Here is a 17,612-nt window from a genome sequence, read left to right on the forward strand (position 1 = left end):
CGAAAACTGCAGGGTACCCCTGCCACCTGAGGTGGTGGGGCCCTCCGAGCTCCTGTGGGCAGCAGGGGTATCCCGGAGCTCGTGGGTGGCGGGGGACCCCACAGCTCATGGCTGCTGCCCATCAGCTCCTGCCTGCTGCTGGGGGGGCAGGGGTACCCCACTGCTCCTCACCACTATGGGCACCTGGGGGCTCCGAGCCACTGCAGAGGACCCCGCAGCTGCTTGCCCACCTCTGCAGCTCTGAGCTGTGGGGGGAGGGAGACCCTGGAACTCCGAGCCCGTACAGGTGGTGGGAGCCCCCAGAGCTCCCAGCCAACCCCCACAGCGGTTCCCCATGAATATTTTTAGTAAATGCCAGGGACAGGCCACCGGCTTCCATGAATTTTTCTTTATTAACCTGTCCCTGACGTTTACTAAAAATATCCATGACAAAATCTTATCCTTAGTTATGGTGTCACTTATTTATCTCTTTAGTAATTTGAATAATTGATGCCCTTGCATGACTTCTATGGGTTCAGTTTTATTTTTTGTTTGTTTTTTGTATTTTTTTTTCAGGTTTTACAAATATTTAACATTGAATTTTGTTATTTGTATTGTATTTCTATCTTAAGTTTATATACAAAAAATACACCCATTTTAAGTTTTACCTTCTCAATATGTAATCCAAGCAAGGCAATCAAAGGACACAGTGATTCCTATTTCAAGAAGTCTGGAGAGCTGGTAGACTAGATTGCTGAAAAGCTTTTTTATAACTTGGTGGTGTTCTCAACAAATTTCCTTTGCAATTCACCATTGGTTTCCTTGGTCAGTTTATGATACGCTTGGGACTACTGATGCTCATTTACACTTTTGAACCGTAGTAAGTGGGAGAAATTCCCTCCTTTCTTAATTTTCCATTACTAGGGTTTTGTTTTCAAGTTGCTTCACTGTTTTCCCAATAATTTTAATAGTCCATCATTGTCTTTGCTGGGTTGTACAATGCTAGGTACTTGGAACTTGTCTCATCTGTTTGGGGAGGTGCCCCTCCCTGTCTGATTGTTTTACTTCCCTGTAGTGAGGTGGAGTGAATGTTGCAGCAAAAAAACAACAACAAAAAAACACAGTTTTATGTATACAAATACATAAAGCCACAGTCTATGTACATAACTCATAATAGCCATCAGGTTCAGAACATTACAAGCTTTAACCCTGTGGTCAGTCAATCTAGGAGTTCCCCTTCCTTGACTCTGCAGTAGTGTCCCAGGCCCCCTGGGCAGACCATCTAAGATTTCTTATGGACTCTAGAGGTGCATTCCAGTTCTAGTCAGCCCACACTCTCTCTACTCCTGGGGGGATTCTGCGCCACTGCGCAATGCAGAATTTTGCAGAAATTACTGTTGTACATGCAGAATTTCCTTCCTCCCACAGAAATGGGCTGCAGTGCTGCTAGCCGCCACTAGGGGCTGCTGGACCCGGCAGAACCCAGCTCACACATAGAAGACACTGCTGGGGAGGGAGCTAGAGGGTTCCTGGGAGCTGCATGCCCTGAGGGAAAGAGACAGTAGCACGCAGGAAACGCAACACAAGCCTGGGACCAAGCATCAGAGAACCTATGTACCCCCAATGCAGATAGAGGTGCAAAACCGTTTTCAGGCTCTCTGCACAGATACTGATGCGGAGAAGGATTTGGAAGATCCCTCTGAGGGAAGGTATAAGAAGGAGACCCCATTGGCCGGAAGGCACAGGATGCATTGTCCTAAGGATGGGGGTTCCAAGACCACCACTCCCAAGAGGAGGAGACGGGTGGTGGTGGTCGGGGACACCCTCCTAAGGGGGACGGAGTCATCCATCTGCCAACCAGACCAGGAGACTCGAAGTGTGCTGCTTGCCTGGAGCTAGAATCCAGGATGTGATGGAGTGTCTGCTGAGACTGATCAAGACCTCAGAGCATTACCCCTTCCTACTTCTCCATGTAGGCACCAATGATACTGCCAAGAATGACCTTGAGCAGACTACTTGGCTCTGGGAAGAAGGATAAAGGAGTTTGAGGCGCAAGTTGTTTTCTCGTCCATCCTCCCTGTTGAAGGAAAAGGCCCAGGTAGGAACCGTCGAATTGTGGAGGTGAATGCGTGGTTACACAGGTGGTGTCGGAGAGAGGGCTTTGGATTCTTTGACCATGGGATGTTGTTCTGGGAAGAAGGATTGCTAGGAAGAGATGGGATCCACCTAATGAAGAGAGGGAAGATCATCTTCTCAGGCGGGCTTGCTAACCTAGTGAGGAGGGCTTTAAACTAGGTTATCCCAGAGAGGTAGGAGAAGAAAATTAATAAGATCAGATGCTGTAATCATCTTAATGAATTGCAAGATGCCCCACGTAGATACAAGATTGGATTTTTCTTTGAGTGTGGGAAGCCTCTTAAGGTGTATATAAAAGATGAGTGGGAACCAAATTGCATAGCTAGGCTTTTTTCAGTGTCAAACAAGGCTGAATAAAGTGCTACTGGAGGGAAAACACTTTACAATAGGAGGCATTTGGAATACTAGATCATATAAAAAAATTATATATAGGTATATAAATATAAACACAAATCTGGCAACCCCATACCTCCAAAACCCATACCTCCAGTTGCCCAGGATTTTTTAAGGGTCTTGTGTGACAAGCAAGGCTGTTTTTTTTACCCATATAAATTGCATGGTAAGTCTATTTATTCGAGAAAAGAGCAAGGGAGAGAACTTGAAAGGCAATAGGCTAATGATAAATCTAAATACAAAATGTAAATATGAAAAACACAATAATATATAAAACAAATCATTCATAGTATATCAAATGCCCTGCACAACTGAATAACTAGTACGATTTAAGATTTAGGTTATAGTCTGCTTTACATGTCAGGAGTGTTGACTGTTCCAAGGGATTAGTGGTTATTGTAATACAATCCATCAGAGGCAAATCTGGTGAAGAGAATCTGTCTGGCAATGCAAATTGTGATGATTAGTGCACATAATACTTCAGTCTGTAGATGGCGCTGTATACCCCTGTTTAGTGATAAACTATTACTCTTTGCATTGCAGTGCTACACAATTGTCTTTACTGTTTGGTTCTAAAGGAGATCAATAGAAGATTTCAGTGCAACTGGGTATCTGCTTGGGGGAGGGATAGCTCAGTGGTTTGAGTATTGGCCTGCTTAAACCCAGGGTTGTGAGTTCAGTCCTTGAGGGGGCTATTTAGGAATCTGGGGCAAAAATCTGTCTGGGGATTGGTCCTGCTTTGAGCAGGAGGTTGGACTAGATGATCTCCTGAGGTCCCTTCCAACCCTGATATTCTATGATTATATAAGTCAATATTACCATATCTACAAGGATACATAGGAAAACCATACTGATTTTTAAACTTGTTGAAGTATGCTTTTTATGATTAAAAAAAAAAACATTCTCGTACTTTTGGTCAAATCTGATCTCAGTCTTCGGAATGTCTGCCAACCTTCAGAGGGGTTTTTGCAAAAATCTTGTGGAGCCTGCTAAATCCGTACAGAAGGGTGGATAGGTACTTGATGCTGTATCTGACATTGGTCCCCTTCAGGATTTGTTTTATGCCATTGAATGCAGCCTTCTTTTTGTTAAACGCAGCTGAGAAGTCAGGAAAAAAGAGAAATTTTGTAGCCTTTGTACATAAGGGTTTCAGCTTTTCTGGCAGCATTCATTAGCGGTACTTCGTCACTGAACTTCAGCAGCTTGAAGATGATGGGATTCCTGCTCTCTAGTACCAGGCATTCGATGAGCCCTTTCAATAGCTAATGGGAGCAGCTGGGGTCCAATTAAGTAGGTCAGGGGGCAGCTTCTGAAGAAAGATGATAATATCCATTCCCTCAAAGCCCTCAGCAGTGCCCAAGCGGCAAAAGTTGTTTTTTCAAGATCTGTTTTTTAAACCACCCTGATTTTCTTCCAGTTTGTCTAATCTGAGCTTTAAGGAGTCAGATTCTTCTTTAATTTCACTGTTTCAATGGTAGTCTTTTGTAGCTCATTTCCAAGTGAACCATTCAGGAATTTACATCACATATATCTTTAGAGAGGCCATGAATATCTTTCAATATTGAATCTAGTCAGTCTATGAGGAATTCTTTCAGTGTCGCAATATCCTGGGTTAGGTTCAGCTGTTGAGGTGATTCAGGCTTAGGTCTTTTGTTGCCTCTCATTTTGTCATTGGAATTCATAGTCAACAGTTTGAAGTTTGTCCAGGGGCTTAATTTAAACTTTTATGACAGAAAGTTATTGGCAGTTTGCTAGGAAAGTAATTATTAGAGACGACTTGATATGTGGGGAATGAGAAGTCTGGGACTAGGCGGCCATCTTCCTCACAGGTAACATGTGACACCCCACCCCCCCAAATGGGTGTATTTAAACCACTGATAGGTAAAAAAAAAAAATTGCAAAGAATTTGAAGAAGTTCTAGGTACTGCCAAGGACTTAAATGAGGCTTTCCTGTGTATTTTTGAAATGTCTATAGTGGTCTTGTTATTTGGAGCATCAATTGCAACACGTGGGAATTCCTTTTCTTGTTTGAAAATAATTTTATCACACCTAAGGATGAGCATGACCCATGAAAAAAGAGAAACGATTCTCCTGTCATATGAAAGTGATTTGACTTGAAAACTGAACCTTGTATGCCTTTGTGGAGGAATTAAGGTACTATTATCCAAGAAGACTTCAACTTTAGTGTCATGAACAGTCTTTACGTCACACAGCACTTTCATGTTCAGATCTATACTTTTATATTTCTGAATCTTTGAATTTTTGTGCATGCTTGAATATTTGCTATGTTGAACAATCACATAAACATGCATTTTATTTTTTCTTAAAAATAGTTTTTAAAGGATTCTGATTGAAACTGTGTTTTTCACTCAGTACATGAACTTATGAAAGCAAACCTCAGTCTGCCTCCCTGAGTCAATGTCCTAGCTGCAGGGAGTGGCACCAAGTCTCAGAGCCCGGGGCGCTGGGTTTCTAGGGCTTGGGCTGGAGGACTAAAATGTAGACATTTGGGCTTGGGCTGTAGGTAGCCCATGCTCTGAGACTCTAACCTCTTGCTGGGTGACAGAGCTCAGACTCCTGCCTGAGCCCGAACATCTACACTGCAGTTTTATAGCCCCACAAGACCAATCCCTATAAACCTGAGTCAGCTGACCTCGGCCCGCTGTGGCCATGCCATAGGTCTTTTATCACAGTGTAGACATACCCTAAAGAGATTAGCTCCCCCACAGGATAGAATCATAGTATATCAGGGTTGGAAGGGACCTCAAGAGGTCATCTAGTCCAATCCCCTGCTCAAAGCAGGACCAATTCCCAACTAAATCATCCCAGCCAGGGCTTTGTCAAGCCTGACCTTAAAAACCTCTAAGGAAGGAGATTCCACCGCCTCCCTAGGTAATCCATTCCAGTGCTTCACCACCCTCCTAGTGAAAACGTTTTTCCTACTATCCAACCTAAACCTCCTCCACTGCGACTTGAGACCATTACTCCTTGTTCTGTCATCTGGTACCACTGAGAACAGTCTAGATGCATCCTCTTTGGAACCCCCATTCAGGTAGTTGAAAACAGCTATCAAATTCCCCCTCATTCTTCTCTTCTGCAGAGTAAACAATCCCAGTTCCGTCAGCCTCTCCTCATAAGTCATGTGCTCCAGCCCCCTAAACATTTTTGTTGCTTTCCGCTGGACTCTTTCCAATTTTTCCACATCCTTCTTGTAGTGTGGGGCCCAAACTGGACACAGTACTGCAGATGAGGCCTCACCAATGTAGAATAGAGGGGAATGATGACGTCCCTCGATCTGCTGGCAATGCCCCTACTTATACAGCCCCAAATGTCGTTAGCCTTCTTGGCAACAAGAGCACACTGTTGACTCATATCCAGCTTCTCATCCACTGTGACCCCTAGGTCCTTTTCTACAGAACTGCTACCTAGCCATTCGGTCCCTAGTCTGTAACAGTGAATGGGATTCTTCCGTCCTAAGTGCAGGACTCTGCATTTGTCCTTGTTGAACCTGATCAGGTTTCTTTTGGCCCAATCCTCTAATTTGTCTGGGTCCCTCTGTATCCTATCCCTATCCTCCAGCGTATCTACCACTCCTCCCAGTTTAGTGTCATCTGCAAACTTGCTGAGAGTGCAGTCCACGCCATCCTCCAGATCATTAATAAAGATATTGAACAAAACCAGCCCCAGGACTCCTTGATGCACTCCGCTTGATACTGACTGCCAAGTAGACATGGACCCATTGATCACTACCCGTTGAGCCCGACGATCTAGTCAGCTTTCTATCCACCTTATAGTCCATTCATCCAGCCCATACTTCTTTAACTTGCCAGCAAGAATACCGTGGGAGACCGTATCAAAAGCGTTGCTGAAGTTAAGGAATAACACATCCACTGATTTCCCCTCATCCACAGACCCAGTTATCTCCTCATAGAAGGCAATTAGGTCAGGCATGACTTGCCCTTGCTGAATCCATGCTGACTGTTCCTGATCACTTTCCTCTCCTCTAGTGCTTCAGAATTGATTCCTTGAGGACCTGCTCCATGATTTTTCCAGGGACTGAGGTGAGGCTGACTGGCCTGCAGTTCCCCAGATCCTCCTCCTTCCCTTTTTTAAAGATGGGCACTACATTAGCCTTTTTCCAGTCATCCAGGACCTCCCCCGATCGCCATGAGTTTTCAAAGATAATGGCCAATGACTGTGCAATCATATCCGCCAACTCCTTTAGCACCCTCGGATGCAGCGCATCCAGCCCCGTGGACTTGTGCTCGTCCTGTTTTTCTAAACAGTCCCGAACCACTTCTTTCTTCACAGAGGGCTGGTCACCTCCTCCCCATACTGTGCTGCCCAGTGCAGCAGTCTGGGAGCTGACCTTGTTTGTGAAGACAGAGGCAAAAAAAGCATTGAGTACATTAGCTTTTTCCACATCCTCTGTCACTAGATTGCCTCCCTCATTCAGTAAGGGGCCCACACTTTCTTTGACTTTCTTCTTGTTGCTAACATAGATGGGGAGGATGCTGCTTGTGCAGCACTATGGGGATTAGAAAACTGTATGCAAATTGAGTGTTTAATAGCGTTAACACTGTCCTTTCCCTTTAGCTTATCACAGGCCAGAGAGGAGTGTGGAGATCCGGTTTGCATTTTACTCTCCTCTCTGCAGCTCAGCAACCAACAGCATCTACATCCACAGCTTTCTGGAGCATCTGAATGGGCTAGTGAGGAATCTCAGCTGTGAGGTCTTTGAAAAATACACTAAGTGCATCTGGCCCTCGCAAGAAAGGAACCACTCTGAAGTATGGATGACTGTGCTGAGTAAGAGCAGAGCTTGTTACTTAACCCTAGTGTGTTTACAGATAGGAAATTACACCCATGACCTTGCTGGCCGTTCTCATCACCATTGCCTCTGGGCATGTATTTAATCACAGTTTGCATTTCCAAGACTCCTTCAGACAGCCAAAGCCACTCACCAAAAGTGAATAGGGTGGTGCAAACCCAAGACCAGACTACAAACCAGGCTTCAAGCTGCTGCAGAACTGATCAGGTAACAAAATAACACAAGGACCCCTTTCCTCTTGCAGTGGCATAAGTCAGATGTAACTCTGCTGACATCGAGAGTTATGACTGGGTAAGCGAGAGGAGAGTTTGGCCCAAACAGTTTATGTCGTCAACTTACTAAACTAGCATTTATTGGAGAAGCCTGGAGCCTGGGTTACAGCATCTGGCGAAGGCTGTCTTCGGGATTGCAGCTGTCTACAGGAAGCTCGGAAATGTCTATGGGAATTGTACATTCAGACTTTGCATATTGTTTTCTGACAGGGGCATGCTACCTTTTCCCCACTTAAACCCAGTACTGTTGAATATGGATGCAAGTAACAGGTTTATTTGTCTTGTTCTTGTCTTGAGAGAAAAGTCAATTCCTAGTGTACAGGATGGAATCAAGGCTAGAACCCAGAGCCAAGCCTGAGGCATAAAGATGCTTCTCAGAAATGACAGCAACTTCTTTGTAGCTATGCGTTGTGGATTGTGTACAGTGTCTGGAATGATCTGGACATCAGTAGCCATTTACAGTTGTGAAATGCTAACATACAAGGATGGATGGATAAATACTATGAGACAGTGCAGGAGCTGTCAGTGACCATGTTTGCTTTATTTCACCACAGTGTTTCCTTATGGAGTCATGTGGGAAATTCATTGCCCACCAGAAAGTACGAGCAAAAACTGTGAACAAGACATCGAGGATCGCTCTAAAGAGGTAATGTATCTGCTGTAATTGGTACCAGATTCCAAATCAGTATCAGAGTCCTAGCTCAGAAAGCAAAATTGTGTATAAAACTGACTAAACACACCATAGTGGAGTTGCAGATCATTATGGCTGGAAAGCTGGGGCAGTGTCCCAGGTTCCTGATCATTCATAGATTCCAAGGCAAGAAGGAGGCATTGTGATCACCTAGTCTGACTTTCTGTAAAGAAAGGCCAGAGAAATCCACTAAAATAATTCCGAGAGCATATCTTGTAGAAAATGTTCCAATCTTGATCTAAAAATTGTCAGTAAGAGACTCCTTCATGACCCTTGCTAAATTGTTTCAATGGTTAATTATCCTCAATTGTAAAAGTGTATGCCTTATTTCCAATGTGAATTTGTCTAGTGTCAACTTCCAGCCATTGGATCATGTTAGATCTTTCTCTGCTAGTCTGAAAAGCACATTGTGAAATGTGTTCCCTGTGTAAATGCTTTTAGACTGTAATTAAGTCACCCCTTAACTTTCTCTTTGTTAAGCTAAATAGATTGACCTCTTTAAGCCTATCACTATAAGGCATGCTATATAATCCTTTATTAATTCTCATGGCTCTTTTCTTAACTGTCTCAAATTTATCAACCTCCTTCTCGAATTGTGGGCACCAGAACTGAACACAGGATACAGAGGTAAAATAACCTTTCTCCGCTACTCGAAATCCCCCTATTTATACATCCTATGATCGCATTAGCTCTTTTGGCCCCAGCATCACACTGGAAGCTCATGTTCAGCTGATGGTCCACCATGACCCCCAAATCTTTCTCAGAGTCACTGAGTCCCCATCTTGTAAGTATGCGCTACATTCTTTGTTCCTACCACCTTATCTGGAGGTGAATACTTTTCACAGAACAATCAATCTGTATCTGACCTATCAGTCCTCAAAGAAACCTGCACAAGACTTTCAAAAGATGAGCCTGGGAACTTAAATTCATTAATCTGCTAGTCACTAAAAATCATGGACTGAACAGAGACATTGGATTTATGGTTTATTACAACAATCTGTAACCCACTAGCCCCCAATTTCAGTCTTATGACTGCAGAGGTGTTAATTGGCCACTCTACTTTGAATGGTCCCTTATACAATATGTGTTAACTACTTATACTAAGTATTAGAGTGGTAGCCGTGTTAGTCTGTATCAGCAAAAATAACGAGGCGTTCTTGTGGCACCTTCGAGACTAACGAATTTATTTGGGCATAAGCTTTCGTGGGTTAGAACCCACTTCATCAGATGCATCTAACCCATGAAAGCTTATGCCCAAATAAATCTGTTAGTCTCTAAACCACAAGGACTCCTCGTTATTTTTGCTGATACAGACTAACACGGCCACCACTCTAATACTTATACTAAACAATCTGTTCCACCTTGCATTTAGCTGAGATGCTGGGAATACGTTTCCCAGACCCGAAGAAGCCCTGTGTGGCTCAAAAGCTTGTCTCTCTCACCAACAGAAGTTGGTTCAATAAAAGATATTACCTCATCCATCTTGTCTCTCTGAAACCAAAAAAGGCATTTAACACTTTGGCCTTTGCTGTGATTTCTGTTATTTTCTTCTAATTGAGTAATGGGCCTTGGTCTTCCTCTCACTTCTAATGCATTTGTAAAATGTTTTCATGTTACCCTTTATGTCCCTAGCTAGTTTAATCTCATCTTGTGCCTTGGTCCTTCTAATTTTGCCTCTATATTCTTGAGTTGTCTTTTTTTTTTATATGAATCCTTCATAATTTGACCTAGTTTCCACTTTTTGTATGTCTCTTTTTTGAGTTTCAGGTCATTAGCTGGGGACCGACTGGCTAAGCAGCAGTTCTGAAGAAAAGGACCTGGGGATTAGAGTGGATGAGAAACGATATGAGTCAGCAGTGTGCCCTTGTTGCCAAGAAGGCTAATGGCATATTGGGCTGTATTACTAGGAGCATTGCCAGCAGATCGAGAGAAGTGATTATTCCCCTCTATTCGGCACTGGTGAGGCCACACCTGGAGTATTGCATCCAGTTTTGGTCCCCCCACTACAAAAGGGATGTGGACAAATTGGAGAGAGTCCAGCAGAGGGCAACAAAAATGATTAGGGGGCTGGGGCACATGACTTACGAGGCGAGGCTGAGGGAACTGGGGTTATTTAGTCTGCAGAAGAGAAGAGCAAGGGGGGATCTGATAGCAGCCTTCAACTACCTGAAGGGGGGTTCCAAAGAGGATGGAGCTAGGCTGTTCTCAGTGGTGGCAGATGAAAGAACAAGGAGCACTGGTCTCAAGTTGCAGTGGGGGAGGTCTGGGTTGGATATTAGGAAACACTTTTTCACTAGGAGGGTGGTGAAGCACTGGAATAGGTTACCTAGGGAGGTGGTGGAATCTTCTTCCTTAGAGGTTTTTAAGGCCCAGCTTGTCAAAGCCCTAGCTGGGATGAATTAGTTGGTGTTGATCCTGCTTTGAGCAGGGGATTAGACTAGATGACCTCCTGAGATCTCTTCCAACCCTAATATTCTATGATTGAAGATGTCCTGGTTAAGCCAGGTGGTTTCTTACCATACTTCCTGTGTTTTTGATGCATTGGGATAGTTTGCTCTTGTGCCTTTAATAACATCTCTTTAAAAAACTGCCAACTCCTCTGACTCCTTTTCCCCTAGACTTGCTTCCCATGGTATCTTACCTACCAATTCCCTGAGTTTGCTAACATGTACCTTCTTGAAGTCCGTTGTCTTCACTCTGATGTTTTCTCTCCTACCATTCCTTAGCATCTTGAACTCATTGTTTCAGGGTCATTTTCACTCAAGCTCCTTTCACCTTCAAATTCACAGCCAATTCATCATGGTTTGTTAGAATCAAGTCTAGAACACCTTCTTCCCTAGTCACTTTCTCCACTTTCTGCAATAAAACGTTATCTCCAATGCATTCCAAGAACTTGTTGAATAATCATTACTCTGCTGTATTATTTTCCCAACAGATTTCTGGGTAGTTGAAGTTCCCCATCATCACCAAATCATGTTCTTTGGATGATTTGTTAGTTGTTTAAAAAAAAACAAACAAACCCTCATCCATCTCTTCTCCATAGTTAGGTGGTATATTAGACCCCCCTGCCATGACATCACCCTTTTAAAACCCCTTTTATCCTTATCCAGAGACTTTCAACTGGTCTGCTTCCGCTTCTATCTCAACCTCAGTGCAAGTGTATACATTTTTGATATACAAGGTAACACTGAACACCTCCCATTTTTCCCTGCCTGCCCTTCCTGAACAAGCTTCTTCTATACCAATATTCCAGTTGTGTGAATTATCCCACCAAGACTCTGTGATGCCAATTATGTCATAATTGTGATTATTCACTAGTATTTGTAGTTCTTCCTGTTTATTCCTCCTACTTCTTGCAGTAGTATACAGACATCTAAGATGTTAATTCAGTTTCCCCTCTATATTCCCTCCTGTCTCCTTTGCCCTGCTATGATTGGCCATGTTCCTCCCAAATTCCAACCCTTCACCCAGGTCTTTATGTTTTGGACCTATCTGTGGGCTTTTGTCTCCTGCCCCATCTAACCTAGTTTAAAGTCTTCCTCACTAGATTAGCCAGTTTGTATCCAAAGATACTCTTCCCCTTTCTTGTTAGGAGAACCCCATCTCTACTCAGCATCCTTCTTCTCAGAACAACATCACGTGGTGGAGGAAGCCAAAGCTATCCTGTCGACACCATCTGCACAGCCATGCAGTCACCTCTAGGATGTGTCTGTCATTGCCTGGGCCCCTACCATTGATTGAAAGGATAGATGAGAACACCACCTGTGCCCCCAACTCCTTCACCATCACTCTCAGAGCCCTGTAGTCGCTTTTGAACTGCTTAGGGTTGTACCTCGCAGTATCATTAGTGCCCACATGGATGAGCAGCATGGGGTAGTGGCAAGAGAGCCGCATGATCCTCAGCAATCCTTCTGTAATGTCTCAGATATGGGCCCCTGGCAGGCAGCACATCTGTCCAGCTGGCAGATGGATGCCTCCTTCCCCATTAGAAGGGAGTTACCAACCATCACCATCCTTGGTTTTCTCTGGGGCGTGGGATCCCTGATCCTCCCAGTCTTGGGGCTACATGGTATCTCCTCCTCCATCTTTGGGGGAGATTCTTCATCCCTCATTGCCAGGGCAGCATACTGTTTTTTTTTTTTTTTAATCTCTGTGGATGGTGGTCTGGGAGCCAGGGGGAAGTGGGAAATATAGATGTTATTGACCTGGTGAATACTGCTAATTGTTTTCTTGACTCCTCACAGGCCTATGAGAGAATTCATCGCTCCATCGAGGTGCTGAATGAGTTTCAGATCCGTGAGGGGAATCTGCCTCCTTTGCACTACAAAGCTGGGTCACTTCTGGCCTATAAGGTGGATCATTGTAAGCCAGGGTTTGGTAAAATTAACACTACAGACGGGTGTTCCAACTGTTGCAGTAAGTCAATTGTCAAAAATCTTTCCACCCAAACCCATCAGTGGGGCACAATCCTCACTGGGGTCCAATTCACACTGGAGTCACTTTTGTTATACTAATGTCTAGAAATGGAGATGAAGATGCAGTTATTCTTAAACACACCATGTAAAAATTAATTACAAGTATATAGAAGCTGTAGGAAAATGTTGTACACACAAAACATTTCTTTTCTTGATGAGCCATGGGATATCCATTAATAAGATGCTCTTTCCTGCACCGGCTCCATCACTCTAATCTTTAGCCCTGATAGGAATCCTCAATCTGAGTCTCTGACCCTGACCCCAAATGTCACTGCATCTCTTCTTTTAATGGTTTTACAGTTGCTTGTTCCCCAGGGCTGTACAGCTCACTGAATACAGTCACATGTGCCACTTGCCCCCTGGGTTCTTACAATGAGCATTATGGGAAGACAGAGTGTGAGACCTGCACAAGGAGCTTGGTGACCTATCACAAAGGAGCTACATCCAGTGAAGACTGTGGTGAGTAGTGAGGGCTTTCCTAGTCCAGCAAGTAATGCTTCTGTAATGACAGTAAAGCATGCTTCCCAACAGGAAGTAGGCCGGTGCAGCTCAGACAGGAGGAATCATTCCCAGCTGATAGCATCTTTGCACAGTTTCTGCTGTCTCTGTGGCTCACCTGTTAGAGTGATACAGCAACCTATGAGTTGCAAGATATGGTGACATAGAGAGTGCAGCTTCTGAGCTCTGCTCACGTTTGGTGTCTGGATCCCAGTTGTCATACATCATCAGACAATGCTGGGAGCTCCAGCTCCAAGTTCCTGTCTGTGAGGTTACCCTTTCCATGCTGGTCCCAGCAGCTAGGCTAGGTAGAGCCTACAGAAACCCAAGCCACTTAGTTTGTTCACCCTCACCTTTTACAAGTCTCCCCAGCTAGTCTTCCATGCATTGAGAGTTGCAGAAATCCATCAGGCATTGATCTCCACTTCTGGTAATGCTGCTGTATCTATTTCAGTCCCTGCCATCTCGCGTCTGGTGCTGCTGCTCTGTGTATTCACCTTTGGAGTCACACCATCCATCCTCTTTGTTTCAGTGTACATGTAGGTCTGTTTAGATTCTTTAAATAAAAATAGGTAGCAAGTTAGAACATTCCCCAGTTCCCTTCCCTCATTACTGCTTTAGTGGACAGCCTGACTATTGGGTGAAGCTGAATCTGGAACACAGAGATGCAGCATGGGGCACCCCCTGCGGTGTGGAATGGATGAACCCATTCTTAAGGGACATAGCTGCCTGAAAGAGCTGCTGGCAATGAGAATTTGAGACTGAGCTAGGGAACGTTGCTCAGTGTGTCTGTAGTGCTCAGTGCATTGCACCCCGCCCCACCCTGCCCCTTGCAATTCTGAGTGGGGCCTTTATAGACTATAAAGTATTTCGGAGGCTCCCTCCTGCAGTAGGGACTTGGTGCTACCATAATGAGCCAGGCCTTAACTGAACCCCATGTGTGCAAGGACAGATGCTATAGAACCACTGTCCTCATAGCTGGTGTTACACACAATGGAGCTGATGTGCTTCCCACTTCTTCCACTAATATTTTCTCTCCAGTGTCATGCGATTGTTTTTTCCTCGGACAAAGTTGGGCAAAGCCCTGCTCCACAAGGAGCTGGAGTTCCTGCACAAAGTGACTCTGTGTGACAGGAATACATCTAAGAAGCCAGGCGAAGAATCCAAGAGACCAAGGAAGTGGGAAAATTCGTCCCAGCCTTTCCAAGCTGCCCCAAATGCTGTGGGGCCATTCCCTGGGCCAGAAGCTCCACCACCAGAGATTTAAGCCTCACTCTGGTCCTAGGCACAGTTGTGTGTCTTTGCAGGAAATTGAAACAAAATTTTCAAAAGTGTAGAGAAATTTCAGTCCAAATAAATCTAAAGAAAATCATTAAGAAGGGCGGGTCCTGAAGCTGACTGTGCAAGGTGTGTGGTGCAAGCTTATAAACAAATGACTTTAGAAGAGAGCCACTTGCTCCTATCGCATGTGTCTTTTCACAGCAGATATTGAAATAACAAACTGCCTGAGGCCATAGGCGCCAACTTTCCCCGGCGCCTGTGGGAGCTTGCGCCCCCTGGACCCGCCCCGACTCCACCCTTGCCCTGCCCCCATTCCAACCCCTTCCACAAAGTCCCCGCCCCAACTCTGCCCCCTCCCTGCCCCTATTGGACCCCTTCCCCAAATCCCCGGCCCGGCCCCGCCTCTTCCCCGAGCGCGCTGTGTTCCCCCTCCCTCCCAGCTGCGCGAAACAGCTGTTTCGTGGTGCAAGCGCTGGGAGCTGGGGGGGGTGGGAGAAGCGGGCACGTGGCACACTCAGGGGAGGAGGCAGAGGTGGAGGTGAGCTGGGCGGGGGAGGGGCGCGGAGCTGCCGGTGGGTGCTGAGCACCCACCAATTTTTCCCCCTGGGTCCTCCAGCCTCGGAGCACTCACAGAGTCAGCGCCTATGCTTGAGGCAACCCCTTGTTGTGCAAGTTAGTGAGAATATCCTGTGAGAGCAGCAGAAACAGCCCTAGGCACCAGGTTCCAAAACATAAACCAATCTAATTCAGCTTAATGAGAGTTTAGAGAGTCATAGTCTAAATCCAGACGGCACTACCAGATCATCTAATCTGACCTCACCACCCAGCACCCTCACACTAAACCCAACAACCAAAATGAGATCAAAGTATTACAGCTCACAGGAGACTAATGTGCCACAGGCATAGACTAGGAGGGACCGAGGTGTGCCATGCGTGAGGGGCCTGCAATGGCAGGGAAATGATTAAATGAGATATACCCAGATAATCCTGGCACATGACCCCACCCACATGCTGCAGAGAAAGGCAAAGAAAAAAAAAACAACCCCAAAAAAACTAAGGTCACTGCCAAGCTGATCTCTCCCTCTGGCACATAATATTCTAGTCTCCTATGGTCTGCAATACTTGGTTTAATTTCAGTTGCTGGGTTTAGTATGTGGGTGCTGAGTGGTGTTGGTAGCCTGTAATATCCAGGAGGTCAGACTCAATCAGGGGTTCTCAAACTGAGGGTTGGGACCCCTCAGGGGGTCACAAGGGTCTTACATGGGCGGGGGGGTTGCAAGCTGTCAGCCTCCACCCCAAACCCCGCTTTGCCTCCAGCATTTATAATGGTGTTAAATATATAAAAAGTGTTTTTAATTTATAAGAAGGGGTCACACTGAGAGGCCAAGTTGCTTGCACAGGCAAGCCCCTGTTCATGCCCCCACAGCACAGCCAGAGCTGGCCCCACACAGGGGTCCTACGGCCTGCAGGAGATGCGAGCCCCAGCTGAAGGACAGCAGCCCATACCCTGCAATGAGGCAACGGCTCCCTCTTTCCCTGCTGCCAAGTCAGAGTGCAGCTAAGGGGATCAGCGCTGTTCGCCCTGGCCAGGCTGCACAGTCAGCTGGTGTGGCAGCCTAGCACAGTCTGTGATTGAACATCCACCCGAAAGTCGGGGCCCACACAGATTTCCACTCCTAGTTACGCCCAGCAGTGGAGGAGAGACTAAAAAGACCTAGACATTCAGCTTAGAAAAATGACAACTGCAGGAGAATATGATAGAGGTCTATAAAATCGTGACTGGTGTGGAGAAAGCGAATAAGGAAGTATTATTTACCCCTTCTCATAACACAAGAACTAGGGGTCACCAATTGAAATTAATAGGCAGCAGGTTTAAAACAAACATAAAGAAGAACTTCTTCATATGATACACAGTTAACCTGTGGAACATGTTGCCAGGAGATGTTGTGAAGGCCAAAAGCATAACTGGGTTAGAAAAAGAATTAGCTAAATTCCTGGAGGATAGGTCCACCAATGGCTATCAGCCAAGACGGTCAGGGATGCAGCCTTATGCTCTGGGTGTCTAAATCTCCAATCTCTGACCCAGTGTATCCATTCTTATGTTCTTACCTCTAATGCCCCTGGAAGCAACCCTCTTACAGCTTGGGTATAGGTGTCTGCATCCTTCCCCCAAGCCCCTTGTATTCCTAATACCCTGAGTCCCCAAATCCTTGTACCCCATCACTCATTAATGGTGCCTCTCCCTACTCCTTGCTGCAGTCCAAGCTGCAGAAAGCTGACATGCTGCAGGTCATGGTGCAGTGCAGTTCCCATTGGCCGCAGTTTCCCACAGGCGGAGGCAGTGTGCAGAGCTGCCTGGCCATGTCTCCGCCCAGGAGCTGAGCAAGGGGAATGTCACCACTTCTGGGGAGCCCCCCAGGTAAGCACTGCCCAGAACCCGCCTCACCCCATCCCATGCCCTGACCCTCTGACCCCTCCCACACCCAAACGCTGCTGCTGCTGCTGCTGTGGGGGGAGGTGTGGAGCCAGGTAGGGAGCCTGCTGGCCCTGCCAAACCCCCTGCCCCCAGCACCAGCAAGGGTCCCAGGCCACATGCCACTTTCCCCCCAGCACCCAGCTGCCCTCTCCCAGCACCCGCCGCGGGATCCCCAGGCAGCCCCCCCCCCCGCCCATCTCTTGCAGCCAGCACCAAGCAGAGCCTGGCCATGAAGCAGCACTACAGCAGTGGCTACCTCAAGTGCATGGACCAGCTGCACACCGTGCTCCTCAGCCACTCAGGGACAGACAAGCACCTGGGCTCCCAGCTGCTAAACAAGCTGCTCTAAAGCCTGCCCCAGCTCTCATCCTCCTCGGGCACCAAAACCCTAGCCAGGGAAATCTCCCCCCACCTCTCCTGCTCCCGGAGTAACCTGCTGAGCACAAAGACTAGCCCCTGCCCAGCTGGAGCCCCATCCCAAGGCCCAGGTTGTCTAGGGTTACCATACGTCCAGATTTTCCCGGACATGTCCGGCTTTTTGGACTCCAAATCCCCGTCCGGGGGGCAATCCCAAAAAGCC

The 17,612-nt window shown here is 46.2% G+C and overlaps 1 protein-coding gene across 3 annotated transcripts in view; it reads left to right on the forward strand.

Moving 5' to 3' along the window:
- Window positions 1-14,633, forward strand: part of GPN1 (GPN-loop GTPase 1) — a 48,892-nt gene extending 34,259 nt beyond the window's left edge. Inside the window, exons 7-12 of one of the 3 annotated variants that reach the window (XM_034781653.1) lie at window positions 7,105-7,317; window positions 8,166-8,257; window positions 12,547-12,718; window positions 13,078-13,236; window positions 13,730-13,814; window positions 14,317-14,633. In XM_034781653.1, the coding sequence (XP_034637544.1) occupies window positions 7,105-7,317; window positions 8,166-8,257; window positions 12,547-12,718; window positions 13,078-13,236; window positions 13,730-13,814; window positions 14,317-14,542 (947 nt within the window). In that variant the 3' untranslated portion in view covers window positions 14,543-14,633. The remainder of the gene's footprint in view (window positions 1-7,104; window positions 7,318-8,165; window positions 8,258-12,546; window positions 12,719-13,077; window positions 13,237-13,729; window positions 13,815-14,316) is intronic. The other 2 variants (XM_034781654.1, XM_034781655.1) reach the window with 2 other exon arrangements.
- The last annotated feature ends 2,979 nt before the right edge of the window (window positions 14,634-17,612 follow it).

This window comes from Trachemys scripta, chromosome 9, assembly GCF_013100865.1.
Source record: "Trachemys scripta elegans isolate TJP31775 chromosome 9, CAS_Tse_1.0, whole genome shotgun sequence".
Classification (NCBI taxonomy): domain Eukaryota; kingdom Metazoa; phylum Chordata; order Testudines; family Emydidae; genus Trachemys; species Trachemys scripta.